The sequence below is a fragment of the Phaenicophaeus curvirostris genome, chromosome 19 (genome assembly GCF_032191515.1).
Source record: "Phaenicophaeus curvirostris isolate KB17595 chromosome 19, BPBGC_Pcur_1.0, whole genome shotgun sequence".
NCBI lineage: Eukaryota > Metazoa > Chordata > Aves > Cuculiformes > Cuculidae > Phaenicophaeus > Phaenicophaeus curvirostris.
The window spans coordinates 8,980,917-8,993,686 of record NC_091410.1 but is presented as its reverse complement, the minus strand read 5'-3'; the positions used below and the strand labels follow the sequence as shown (position 1 = coordinate 8,993,686).

The 12,770-nt window shown below is 53.8% G+C and overlaps 1 protein-coding gene across 1 annotated transcript in view; it reads left to right on the top strand.

The window, feature by feature from the left end:
- Positions 1-2,224: 2,224 nt before the first annotated feature.
- SLC38A10 (solute carrier family 38 member 10) overlaps positions 2,225-12,770 on the top strand; it is a 36,609-nt gene continuing 26,063 nt past the window's right edge. The window contains exons 1-6 of the mRNA XM_069872552.1: positions 2,225-2,442; positions 3,994-4,111; positions 7,508-7,553; positions 9,281-9,374; positions 10,558-10,701; positions 12,398-12,522. Coding sequence (XP_069728653.1) covers positions 2,341-2,442; positions 3,994-4,111; positions 7,508-7,553; positions 9,281-9,374; positions 10,558-10,701; positions 12,398-12,522 — 629 coding nt within the window. The 5' untranslated portion in view covers positions 2,225-2,340. The remainder of the gene's footprint in view (positions 2,443-3,993; positions 4,112-7,507; positions 7,554-9,280; positions 9,375-10,557; positions 10,702-12,397; positions 12,523-12,770) is intronic.

Genomic DNA, 12,770 nt, shown 5'->3' with positions numbered 1-12,770 from the left:
CCCATCCCATCGTGTGGGGGCTCGTGGCCAGCCAGCTCTTGATGCTTGCCAGGGCTCCTGGCTACCGGCAGCCGCTCGGCACACGGAGAAGCCACCTGAGCCCTTCTTCTGCCAGTGCTGAGTTAGGGGCCATGTAGCGCTAATTGGATAAACATGATTTCCCCTCTAACTCACTGCAGATGTCTCCTCCGCTCTGGACCAACATCCTCTTCCCCTTCCCTTCCCCAGGCACGGGGCAGGGCTGTGGGGTGCTCCTGGGTGCACACTTGCACACATATCCGTGGGTCTACACACACGTGTGGGGTGCCTGCACAGTTATGTAGGGGCACACACGCATTTGCACACGTGTGCGGCGCGAGCGTGTGTTTGCATCCCCCAGCGTGCTCATACCTGGGATGGGGGACACACGTGAGGCTTGTTTGCTCTTTCAGGCACAGGGGAACCCTCACGGCGCATGAGGGTTCCCTCCTTTGCAGCCACCCCTCCTGTCCCTGGATATTGCATCCCACATCAGGGCACCACATCCCATGTCCAGTGTACCACGTCCCAGATCCTGTACCACATTTCATACCTGGGAACCGCATCCCATCTCCAAGTTCCACATCCCATGTCCTGTACCACATCTCTGGGTACCACATCCCATGTCCAGGTGCCACATTCCATGTCCTGTACCATACCCCACCCCAACCCTGCGTACCACATCCCGTGTCCAGGTGCCATATCCCATGTCCTGTACCACATCCCATCTCTGGGTATCACATCCCGTGTCCAGGTACCACATTCTGTGTCCTGTACCATATTCCATCCCATCCCTGGGTACCATTTCCCATACACGGGTCCCGCATCCCGTCTCCAGGTCCTGCATCCCATCTCCAGGTTTCACACCCCATTCCCGGGGGCCACAGCCCATGTCTGAATCTCCCCCAAACCAGAGCAGCGACCGCCCTGAGGGGCCCCCCCAGTTCCAGGGATGCAGGCACAGCGCAGGAGGCAGAGAACTGCGGCCGATGCTGCTGCCCCGAGCCTGGAGCCCGTGCAGCACCTGGAGGGAATTAGGCAGGCGCGTTCACCTCCCTGCAAACCTTTTGTAGAGCAAATTCCTGCGGTTACCCATTGCAATTGCCACAAATTATACAAGCGCCGTGTGTTCCATTCCAGCGGCAGCGCGCAGTTGGCGTGTGCCGCTCCGACCTGCCGTGGCGTGAGGCCCCGAGGGAGCCATCCAGAGCCTCCCCCCGCATCTTTCCTTTACTTTTCTTTCTCTTTTTCTGCCTTCTCCTGCTCAGGGGATGCGGAGCAGGCGGATGGGGAGCCTCAAGCACTGGACGTGTGCCTGGTGGGGTTTGGCTCAGGGCGCAGCTGGTTGCCCTCCCCGGAGGAGATGCTCCTGGACATGGGACACAGACGTGGGATGTGGTGCCTGGACAGGTGAGGTGGCACCCTGGCATGGGATGTGGTATCCTGAGGTGCTCGGATCACCTAAGAGACCCACGGCCACGCCAGAGCGGAGGATCAGACCTGCTGGAAAGGACCCACTGGATCATCGAGTCCAACCATTCCCATCAATCACTAAACCATGTCCCTCAGCACCTCGTCCACCAGTCCCTTAAACCCCTCCAGGGAAGGCGACTCAACCCTCTCCCTGGGCAGCCTGTTCTAGTGCCCAATGACCTTTTCTGTGAAATTTTTTTTATGATGTCCAGCCTGAACCTCCCCTGGTGGAGCTTGAGGCCATTGCCTCTCGTCCTTTCACACGCATGTGCATGCATGTTGGTGCCTGTGCATGCACCTGCGTGCACATATATGAGCCTGGACAAGTCTGTGTGTGCATATGCACCATCTGTGTGTACATATGTGCGAATACATGCATGCACCTGCGCGCACACACGTGTAGGTGCACACCTGCACACACGTCTATGCACACCTGTGAGAGTGTGCATGCATGTGCAGGCCTGCGCGTGCACCCATATGTACAAGCGAGCGTGCAAACACACAAATGCACGTGTCTGAGCGCTCGTGTGCCCCTCCGGTGCCCGCCCCTCCGCCCGGTCCCCCGGTGCCGCCCGGTGTCTCTCCTCAGTCCTCCCAGGAGCAACGAGCGCGGTCCTCCCGGCCGGCCTGCGCGGCCCGCAGAGGTGCCGCTCCGCCCGGCTCGTCTCGCTGCCCGGCCCTCCGCGTCGCCGGAAGCGCCAGCGGAGCAGCGGAAGCCGGAAGTGCCGCTGTGGCCGGGGCCGGGGCCGGGGGGGCCATGGCGGGCGCGGGCGGCTGAGGGGGCGGCTCGGGGGCGGCGGGAGGCGCCTGCGAGCCGGGCCCTGAGCCGCGGGGAGCCCCGTCCCGGCCATGGCGGCGGCGGCGGGAGGCTCCAACTGGGGCCTCATCATGAACGTGGTGAACAGCATCGTGGGCGTCAGCGTGCTCACCGTGCCCTTCTGCTTCCGCCAGGTGCGCGCTCTGACCGCGGGCCCCGGCGTGTCCCCGCGGGGAGGCACCGGCCGGGAGCGAGGGGTAGAGCCCCGGGTGCCGTGTCTGCCCCGAGAGCTGCCTGCTGGCTTGGGGAGAGGGGCTTGGGGGTGAAGGAAGGAGGAAAAGGGGGGCTGAGAGGCGCTGAAGGGGGCGGGGAGGAGGGCAGGGGGAGTTGTGGAGGTGCTGAAGGAGTCTAAGGGTGCTGAGGAGGAGCCGAGTGGGGTAGGGAGGAAGGTGGGGAGGAGCTGAGAGGTCAGGGAGAAGAGTGAGGGGGTTTGGGGGTTGCTGGAGGGGTCTAGGGGGGGCTGAGGGGAGGAGGGATTGGGGGTGCTGGGGAGGTGCTGAGAGGGCTTAGAGGAGTGAGGAGGATGTCAGGACTTGGGCTGTGGAGGTGCTGAGGGGATCTCGGGGGGGCTGAGGGGACAGGGAGGAGAGCAGGGGTTGAGGGGTGAGAGAAGGATGTTAAGGGGAGCTGGGGAGGTGCTGAGTGCAGTAGAGAGGAGAGCGGGGGTCTGTGGAGGTGTTGAGAGGGGCTGGGAGGGCTGAGGAGTCTGGGAGGAAGGCTGGGGAAGTGCTGAGTGGGTCAGGGTGGGGGGGTGAAAGGGTCTGGGGAGCACAGCTGGAGCCCTGCTTTGCCCCTTTGTTTATCCAAATGCAGCAGGTGGTTCAGTGTTCTGTGTGGGTTGGAGGGGATGGTTGGTGAAGGGGAGGCGCTGAAGATGGAGATGGCACGTCTCTTGTTCCAAACTGCTTGTTTTCCCTTGTGATGAGGTCTCTGAGCAGTCCTTCCTGCCCTTCTTGTGAGTAGAAGGGAAAAGAAAATTAAGGAATTGCACTGTATGGTAAATGCAGGTGGACTCAGAGCAAACCAACTACTGAGCCCTTGTGCCGAGCTGTGTCCCGACTCCCCTTCACCAGGAGCTGCCGCCATCCCTGCGGCTGTACCAGGTTTAAATACAGCGAAAAAGAGTTGCTGTCATTCCGTTCTGCCATGCTTTGTCCCTTTTTAAAGTCACCTGCTTAAAAAGTGTCTGGTGTTTAACATCCCCTGCGGCAAACACATGAGCCAGCAAGGCAGGGAGGCGCCTTGGCCGTGGTAATTAGTTCACACCATCACATAATTTGGATTAAGTAATTTTTTAATGGAGTTTGCGTCTTGGGATTGGGAGTGATCTCCCTTTGCTCTGTGTCTGAGAGTTCTGGGGGTGGACAAGGGGAGCCAGGAAAGTTCTGCTCCACAAATGGCTCCCAGTTCACTCTTAGGTGCTTACGGTGGCGTGACTGGAAGCTGTGGGAAATGGGCAGCTGCTCCACAGCGTCCTTGGGCTGCAGGGAGAGTAAAATTGAGCTCGCACATCCCATTTCTCCTGGCTCTCTGAAGTTGAGGCAACTCCCTTAGCAGGGAGAAGTGTGGCAGGAACCGTGCAGAGGAACCTGAAGGCAATAAAGGGTGGCAATAAAGCAGTGCAGTGACCTTAATCTCAGCAGTGTCTGACCTTAATCTCTTGCCTGTCTCTTCCCCCGTTTCAGTGTGGCATCGTCCTGGGAGCTCTGCTGCTGATTTTCTGCTCTTGGATGACTCATCAATCCTGCATGTTCCTGGTGAAGTCGGCCAGTCTCAGCAAGCGCCGGACCTACCCTGGCCTCGGTGAGGATTTTCAGCTCTAGGGCTTGGTGTTTTTCCTTTTAGCTGTGGTTTTACTTTGACCTCTTAATTTACAACTTTCACACTGATATTGTTGGAAGAGCAAACGGTTTCTTGATGCAGTTTTCAATTTGCATTGTGTTCCTCTGCCGGCCTCTTCCCCCACGTCCCCAGGGAATGTGAGGGTTTAATTCTGCTCCCGACAGTGGAGTTAACAGGCGCAGAATTGTTTTGGCTCTGCAGGGCAGGAGATGCCGAGCTGGCTGATCACACCCCAAATTTTCGGGAGCTGGCGTAGCGGGTGTCTGGTGTAAATTACTGGTCTCAGCATGAAAGCCGCGAGCTTCCCCACCCAGTGTGCTGCCGAGGACATCGGGTTCTGCCAGCAGAGCCTGGCACGGAGCTCGGGCTGCCGGGATCTGAGCTGCATATGCCTTCATGGCAGAGCAGAGGGGAAACAGCGCGTAGGGTTCCAAGTGGCCGAGAAAATAAAAACATCTGCAAGATTCATGTGTGGGTTTTTGGCAGAGCCTGCCAGCCCGCTTCCTCGGAGCTCGTCGCCTCTTCATTGGCGCCGGGGCTGGGCTCGGCTTGTGACCTCTCTTCTAATTCTGACCAGCCTAGGGGGCAGGAGGAGGTGGTCGGGTTCCAGTCCTGTCCGCTGGCGTGCAAAACGGCAGGAAAAGTTGTCTTTACTCCATTTCCCTTGTTTCTCTGGAGGAGGGGAGAGCTGGCTGGCATTGCTGTTGGTAAAAGAGCTGGGAAACGCACGGCTCACTGGCTGACCGTGTTGCTGACAGGAGGGTTTCCTCCATCCTCAGAGTGCTGAGGTGCTGCCACCGGGCTGCACGTCTTGGCTTCTGCCAAGTTACGTCTACGGGAAACTGGAAAGATCCAGAAGTTCTGTGGTCTCAGAGGCTGGGCCTGTGATGCTGGAGGGAAACTGGGAGCCCCCAGGCAGTGTCTGGCTTGGCCCCACTGCTCCCAGCCCAGATGCCCGGCTTGTGTCTCCCTGCCCCCTCACAATACGTCTTTGTGTGCCGTTTCCCTGAAGCACAGAGAGTCCCCTTCACCTTGGAGCGTCTCCCGGGAAGAAGGGATCCTCTACACTTTCAGAAGCCAAGGGGCTCGAATACACAGAAGGCCAGTAATGCTTCCAAACTTCCTGGCACCTCCTGGCACGCAAACGCTGGCGCTGAAAGAAATGCTCCCTCCCTCTGCCCTGGGAGAGATGCCACCAGGAGGAACAGCCCCGGGAGGAAAGGCAGCGCTCCTAGAGTGCATCCTAATGCCTCAAGTTTGAGCAGCTCCACACAGACGTCCTTTGTCACCACAGGCTTGTGCCCGGCTGCATCTGCGAGAGATCCTGGCAGCCCCCGCGGCTGATTCCGTGGGAGGCTTTGGCAGCGCTGAGAGATGTACGAAAGTTTTGCAAATTAACTGCAGGCAGCTAGGCCTTTCTGGAGGAAGGTGAAGAGCGATTGGTACAGCTACAGAGGAGCCAGGGTCATAATGGGCTGATATCTAGCCTCGACGCCTTCGCTTGGCAGAGCTCTGTGCCTGGAGGGGCTGGGTATTAAAATAATTTCTCTCTCCTGTGCTGCGTGGAAGGGAAGGACCTTAGGCAGAGTGTGGATAGGAAGGGAAGCAGAGTGCAGTTTGCAGGCAGACTTGGACCTGAAGATGGGTCTGAGACCAGGAGCTGCTGAAAAGCTGTCTGAGCCTTTGCAGACCACACTGCATCCCTGGAGGCAGTTTGGTTCCATGTTCTGGCAGGAGGATGCTGAAAACACAGCTCGCCTTGTAATTTAAAAGGGCTTCTCTAATTACTGAGCGGGTTCAGCTCTGCCCAGCTTGTTAGGCATCTAGAGATCCCATTGCAAAGATGCTTGACTGTACAATTTATTTTACAGTCGTTGTCTCCTTCCTCTGTGAGAAGATAAAGGATCCAATGTTTCCAGTGTCCCCGGATGGGGACATCTGGCAAAACGTTTGCAGGCTCATTCTCACGAAAACGCCACTCCAGAAGAGCCGTGGAGGCTGGTTGTGTCTTGGCATCTCTGCCGCGGCCGTCACTGTTACCTGCAGGCTCTTGCCTTTCTCTGTGATGTGAAAAAGGAGCTTGCAGGCGAGTGCAGCAGCGGAGGCTCGCTTGGTAGCGGCCCAGTCTCCAGGAGGGATGTTTTCCGCTGCTTGCTTCCTCTCTCTCATTCCCGGCGCTTTGGCTCTGTGACTGAGCCCCCAGGGCTGCTGCCTTCCCCCTTATTGTCGCAAATTCCCAGGCAAGGGGAGAGCTGGAGGCCGACACGGCTCAGCCGCTCTCAGCGCTTGGGCAGCGTGCCTGGTGGCGCCTGTTCCCCTGCCTGTCACTGAGCCATCAGCTGGTTTTGGTGCTGCCTCACCGAACAGCTCCGGTTTATTTTGCTGCTGAGGGTCTCCTTGCTGTGCTTTTTTTTCTCATCCTGTGGGAGAACATCTAGTTTCCTTGAGTTTCAGCTGAAGCAGAGTCCAAAGAAATCGGAGTTTATAAGTTAATATTTAACGTAGCAGAGGATGCTTCCAGATGCGAATAAAGCCTGAAGGGATGTGTGCTGTACCTTGAGAGAAGACACAAGGGAGCCTGGGGTGGTGATGTTTGTGTTGGGCCTCTGCAGTTAAAGGCTGACGGAGCTGGGCAGTGCGGTCTGTGCTTAGAACCGGAGGTCTTGATTCCCATTCTACCCAGTAAGATCTAAAAATACAAGCGGAGTTTTCTTGGCCTTTTCTTTTTAAGAAAAAAAACAATGATTTAAAGCCTACTGATCATTTTCTGCTACAAGCTACAACCCCAGTATGGGAGGAGAGGAAAAAAAAAAGTCTCTTGGCAGCAGCGCTTTGGTGTGGGTTGGGAGCACTGGGTATTCTGGGTATGGGATTGAACGTTCTGGGCACCGTCTCAGCTCTCCCATCCAGCAACGTCAGGCGGCTCAGTTATAGTGGGAAGATAAAAATAAAAATGAGAGTTTGATTGAAATCTTGCACTGCAGTAACTTTTTGCCACACAGCATCTTATAGATGCATATTTTCTCTTCCGCGCTGCCTTTCCTTTAATGGTTGCCATGTGTGACTGCTACTTCACACCACTATTTTTTTTTTAAATAGGAGAAGAAAAAAAATGAAAGAACCTGCTTTCTATCTTTTCCTCATCTTTGTTCCTGTCTCATGTGGTTTTCGGTTTGCGGAGGGCATGTCTGAAAAAGAAAGTGGGAGGGCGGGCAAGGGAAACGGCCTCGAAACAGCCCTGGTGGGTTCCCGCCGCACTGCCCTTTGTCACTGTGGTTGTTTGATGTTGAAATCATGTGTGTGCTGCGTTCTGGACCTTTCTTTGACTAACTATAACTCTTTTATCTTTTATGCCAGCATTTCATGCCTATGGAAAAGCAGGAAAAATGTTGGTGGAAACAAGGTAATCTGCTATTTACTTAAAGCTGTGATAGTTTGGTTTTCTTTAATGACAAGTCCTTCTCTGTAGCCTCTCGTGGCCTTGCTGCGCTGTCGTTTCTCACCCTTCTGCCTTCTCTGCTCCCAGCAGCCTTTCTTGCCACCTGAAATTTGAACAAAAGCATAAGTGAGATCCCCAAAGCACAACTCGCAGGTGTTGCCTTCAGCCTGTCCCACCCAATCCTCAGTGGAGATGGGAGTGCCTTCCAGACAGTGGGAGCACAGAAGTCGGGGAATGAACTCATCTCCTGCTCCGCTGTGCGTGCTGTGAAATCATGGGCATGTCACTCGTGGCTGTTTTCCAGGGGTGAAGTCCCTGCCAAGATTGCCATGAGTTAGCGGGAGAGAGAGTGTTCGGTCCCTTGGATCCACCCTTCAGCTGCTCTGGTCCTGCCCGCTGCTCGCAGTGGGTGCTGCTTCCCTCCTCTGTGAGACACCAGGCTTCGGGAGATGCCCCGTGGAGGAACTCCTGCCTTCATTTCGGGACAGAGTCTGGTTCCTCAGCCCTAGTGCAGGCGGAAGCTCCCTCACAGCTCTCATTGAGCAGTTGCGATAGGTGCTGGGACGTCTTTCCACCACTGCCTTTTCCAGCAGAGATTCTTTGGTGGAGGGGTCTTGAGCCCAGCCCAGTCAGTGGTGCTGGCTCCTTCCCTCTTCCCAGCTGCAAACAGCTGCATAGCACTACAAATACACAGAATATTTCAGAAGGGGAAAGTCATGGATCTGTTAAAGCGAGTCCAGAGGAGACCATGGCCTTGGGCAGCGTGAACTAGTGGGATGTGGCCCTGCCCATGGCAGAGGTTTGGAACTAGATGGTCTTTAAGGTCCCTTCCAACCTAAACTATTCTATAATGATCTGAGGGCTGGAGCACCTCCCCTACAAGGACAGTCTGAGAGAGCTGGTGTTGTTCAGTCTAGAGAAGAGAAGGCTCTGGGGAGACCTTAGAGCGGCTTCCGGTACTGAAAGGGGCTCCAGGAAAGCTGAGGAGGGAGTCACCAGGGAGAGCAGGGGTAGGATGAGGGGGAACAGTTTTAAGCTGAAAGCAGGGAGACTAAGATGAGATTTTAGGAAGAAATGTTTTCCTGTGAGGGTGGGGAGGCCCTGGCACAGGTTGCCCGGAGAAGTCTTGGCTGCTCTATCCCTGGAGGTGTTCAAGGCCAGGCTGGATGGGGCTTGGAGCAGCCGATTCCAGTGGGAGGTGTCCCTGCTTATGGGAAGAGGGTGAAACTGAGTGGGATTTAAGGACCTGTTCAACCCAACACATTCTACGAGTCTGTGAACTCTTCTGGATTTTCCTTGTAAAACGGAGGGCAGGATCCTAAGCAAATCTCAGCCGTTGCAGTTGTGTGCAGGGTGCAACCCTCGGGACCCTGTCAGTGCCAAACCTTTGTCGTAGCCCTTTGCCAGTGGCTGCACTGTTTAAGACGCCTCTTGTTCTCAGCGTATGAACTGTAGCGGCGTTGTCACTGCTTGCGTGTCAGCTCTGCGGGGGGCCGGTTGCTGCAGGCTCTGTTGTGGCAATCCCAGGCAGCGTCTCTAGGGTAGCCCTGGCATTAACAATTCCTCGTCCTCTCGCAGACTGCAAATCCGTTGGGAATGTGGCTGCTGACACACACCTGCCCAGGAGCAGGAGCTGCGTTCCAGGCCCTGCTCCCGCCTCCTAACCCGTCCGTGTGTTGTTGTTTTCGCAGCATGATCGGGCTGATGCTGGGGACTTGCATTGCTTTCTATGTTGTCATTGGTGATTTGGGCTCCAACTTCTTTGCCCGGCTGCTTGGATTTCAGGTAAATAAATCCTCCCTGGATCACGTGTACAGTGCAGACAGGGGTCCCGGATCTTGCGTTGAGCTCTCTGTGCCTGGGATACAGCGAAGCGTGTCCTGCCTTAGCAGTGTGCTTTGCTGCCCACCAGGCGTTGTGGGGTCGTCTCGTGGTGAGCTTTAATTGCACGCCTCGTGCACACGGCATTTAGCTCAATGAAGTCCTGGAAGCTCAGACATGTGGTGAGCACTCAGATGTGTAAAACCTCCAATAAGGCACTTCCAAGAAAGGAATTCTTTTTAATTTTGTTAATTCTGGAGCAGATCCCTTGAAGGAGATGATAATTCCTGTCCTTAATGGTTAGTGACGGTTCCTCTGTCCAAGCTCCCACCCCTTTGCAGCCCTCTAGTCCGAGAAGGATTTTTCTCCTGTCCCTTCCTGGTTTGGTGGCCAGAGTTACTGCGTGCTGGGCTCCTTTTGAAGCTGAAATAAGCTGTGTGATGGCCCTGGAGCTGGCTCAGGATGCAAGGTGGCAAGGGGTACTTCTCATGGGCAGGAGGCTCTTGCTGCTTCTCCTGCAGAGCTGTGAGCAGCGGCGCTCGGGCCTCGCGGGGAAACACAATGGACACATGGAAGGATTTTTGGCCGGGTTGTTATCTGCTCCGCCTGATGCTGCTAAGCCCTGATTAAGGGACCGTGAAGTTAAAAAGACGTGTTGTGGCTGCAGCCAAATTAGATATTAAATATTTCCAAGCATTTCAGAGTGTTCTGCTATAATAAATACCAATGCCTGGCTTTGATTAATTTTCTGGATCAGAATTTTCAAGGCTTCAATCTCCTGTCTCCCAAGTAAGTTTAGTTTTTATTTAATTGCATGAAAATAGCTTGTGCTGGATTAGCATTTGAACACCCCCCCAACCCCCCAATACTTCCATGTCAGGGTGGACCTGTCACACGCTGTGTAGAGCAACAGTGGCACCCAGTGACTGTGTAAGCTCATCACAGACCTAGCCAGAAGAATGGCAGGCTTTCAGCATCAAATCCAAATACGTACAGAAGCAGGATCTTGCATTCAAAATCCATCCTGGCTTTGCATTGTTTCTCACTCTGGAAAAATCAACCGCTTCGGGGAGTTACCTTTCCTCAGTTGGTGGCGTGTTTTGAGTATCCTCCATGCTCCAGTTCTTGATGTAGGTCTCTTTTCCAGGTGTCGGGCAGCTTCCGGATAGTCTTGCTCTTTGCGGTCTCACTCTGCATTGTCCTTCCACTGAGCCTCCAGAGGAACATGATGGCATCTATACAGTCGTTCAGTGCCATGGCTCTGATCTTTTACACCGTGTTCATGTTTGTGGTGAGTACCGCGCTAGGAGTGTTGTTTTCCTATTGTTTTAATACAGATGTTCCTGCTGGGACAGCCTGCAGGTACAGGCCTCGAGTTTAAAAAATCCTTCCTCATAATCAGTGCTGCTAATGCTGGGCATAACGAGCGATCTTGGTGCTCGTGCTGGTGGAGGTGGGGAGGTGGAGGCTGTGAAAACTGGCCAGTGGGTCTGTAAACTATTGCACATGCTGGGGATTGTGGTGGCACAAATAATAATAAACCACATATCTTGTGGTTTATTCTTCTTGTTGCTGTCTTGTAATTTAGGGCTCTGAACTTGAAACCAAGGGGTGGAAGATGTTGGGGAGAGTGCCTGGAAGCAGAAGGGCTTTCATCATGCGTTAGCGTTTTGCCTTGAAAACCTCAATCTTCTAATCCATGAGGGAAGGCAGCTCTTGTTGAGAACACAAGCATGTACTTTGCACGCTTTTTTGCAGCTCACGGTTAATGCCTTTCAGGCTGCAAGTAGTTTTATTTGTTAGACAGCAGCCCTTCTATTTCTTGAGCATTGAAAGCTTCATAAGGTCTTAAGTCTGGGACACAGCGTATGCTTGTTCTTAGGTATTTCTAGGGAAGTTTTTCTCTGGATTCTCGACTATTTGGATTCAGGCGGGTAAGCTGAGAGCTACCCAGAGCTGGTCCTGTTTGGCTTGGCCAAGCCCTGTTGTAAAGAACCATTTACTGAGAGGTGGAGACTCTCACTTGCTTTTTAATCACTTGAAGTTTCACCTCATGGCTGCTCATGTGGTTTGGTTGTGGAGCCCCAGCCCTGCCTCTCCCAAATTTTGGGCCTGGAAGAGCTGAAACGAAAGGAAGAAAAAGGAGGTGTGGAAATTCTTTCCACATACTTTTTTTAGCAGGTTGTGCCAGGTCGTGCTGCTGAGTTTGCCTCCGTAAGGAGACTGGGAACTGTAAATGTGGGTTCTACAAAACTGCCGCGTTCCAAGAGCTGCGCCTTTAAGAAAACCACAACATTTCATGAGAGTTGGCTGCACTAAAATGTAATCTCTGGGGATTAGAAAAACCCCATTCAGGCCATATTATAAACAGGCATTCAGACATATTTACCTTCTGTTTCCTGTGCAACCCAACGCCTGCCAGGTTCCCTGTCAGTGGCAAAAGAGCTCCCCATGCTGCCTCTGAGTGCCTCCCTCCCCTTTTTTTCGTGAAGTTTATCCTTGTCTTGAGTGAACGAGTGGTGTTGAATGGCTCTGGAGTAGCAGGTGGGGTCCTGTTTTAGGAACTTTTGTCTCTCTCCACTGAAGAGGATTCTCCAAAGTGAATGTTGCTTCCCATTTGGATTTAAAAGTGTGTTTAAAAAGTGCAAAAGAAATGCTGGGAACACTAATTCTTGTGGTTAAATGTGTTAGTGGAAATCATTCCACCCTGGTGCGTGCTATGATGTTTGATGGCATCAAACAAGAGGGTAATGGGATAGATCTTTTAAAATGCACCCCAGGATCCTTGGTGCCAAGGGTGCTTTGAGGTGTCTGGGAGCATTAGGTGAGGAGCTGGGGAATCTAATAGAGATCAGGTCCTGGTAGGCAGTGTAAGCTGTTCCTCGCAGAGATTCTGCATGCTGTCTTTTATCCCAGCACTGGCATTACTGCTGCCATGAAGTTGTTTTGGGTTGGATTTTAACCCCTTTTCTTTCTCTTGGCTGCAGATTGTGCTGTCGTCTTTCAAGCATGGCCTCTTCAGTGGGCAGTGGCTGCAGCGAGTTAGTTACACTCGTTGGGAGGGCATTTTTCGCTGCATCCCCATCTTCGGCATGTCTTTTGCCTGTCAATCGTAAGTACCTGCCGTTCCTGCTTCTGGCAGTTGTGTGTGATGAATTTTTATCAGGGCAGAGGGTCAGGAGGATCTGCAAGGGACAGATCTCATCTGCCTTCCTATTTTATCTCAATCAAAATATTTTACAGCCTGATAAAGTTCAGAATCTCATTCAGTTGTGACCTTTTTATTACCTAGGTTTTAGAATCATAGAGTTGGAAGGGACCTCAAAGCCCATCCAGTTCCAACCCCCCTGTCACAGGCAG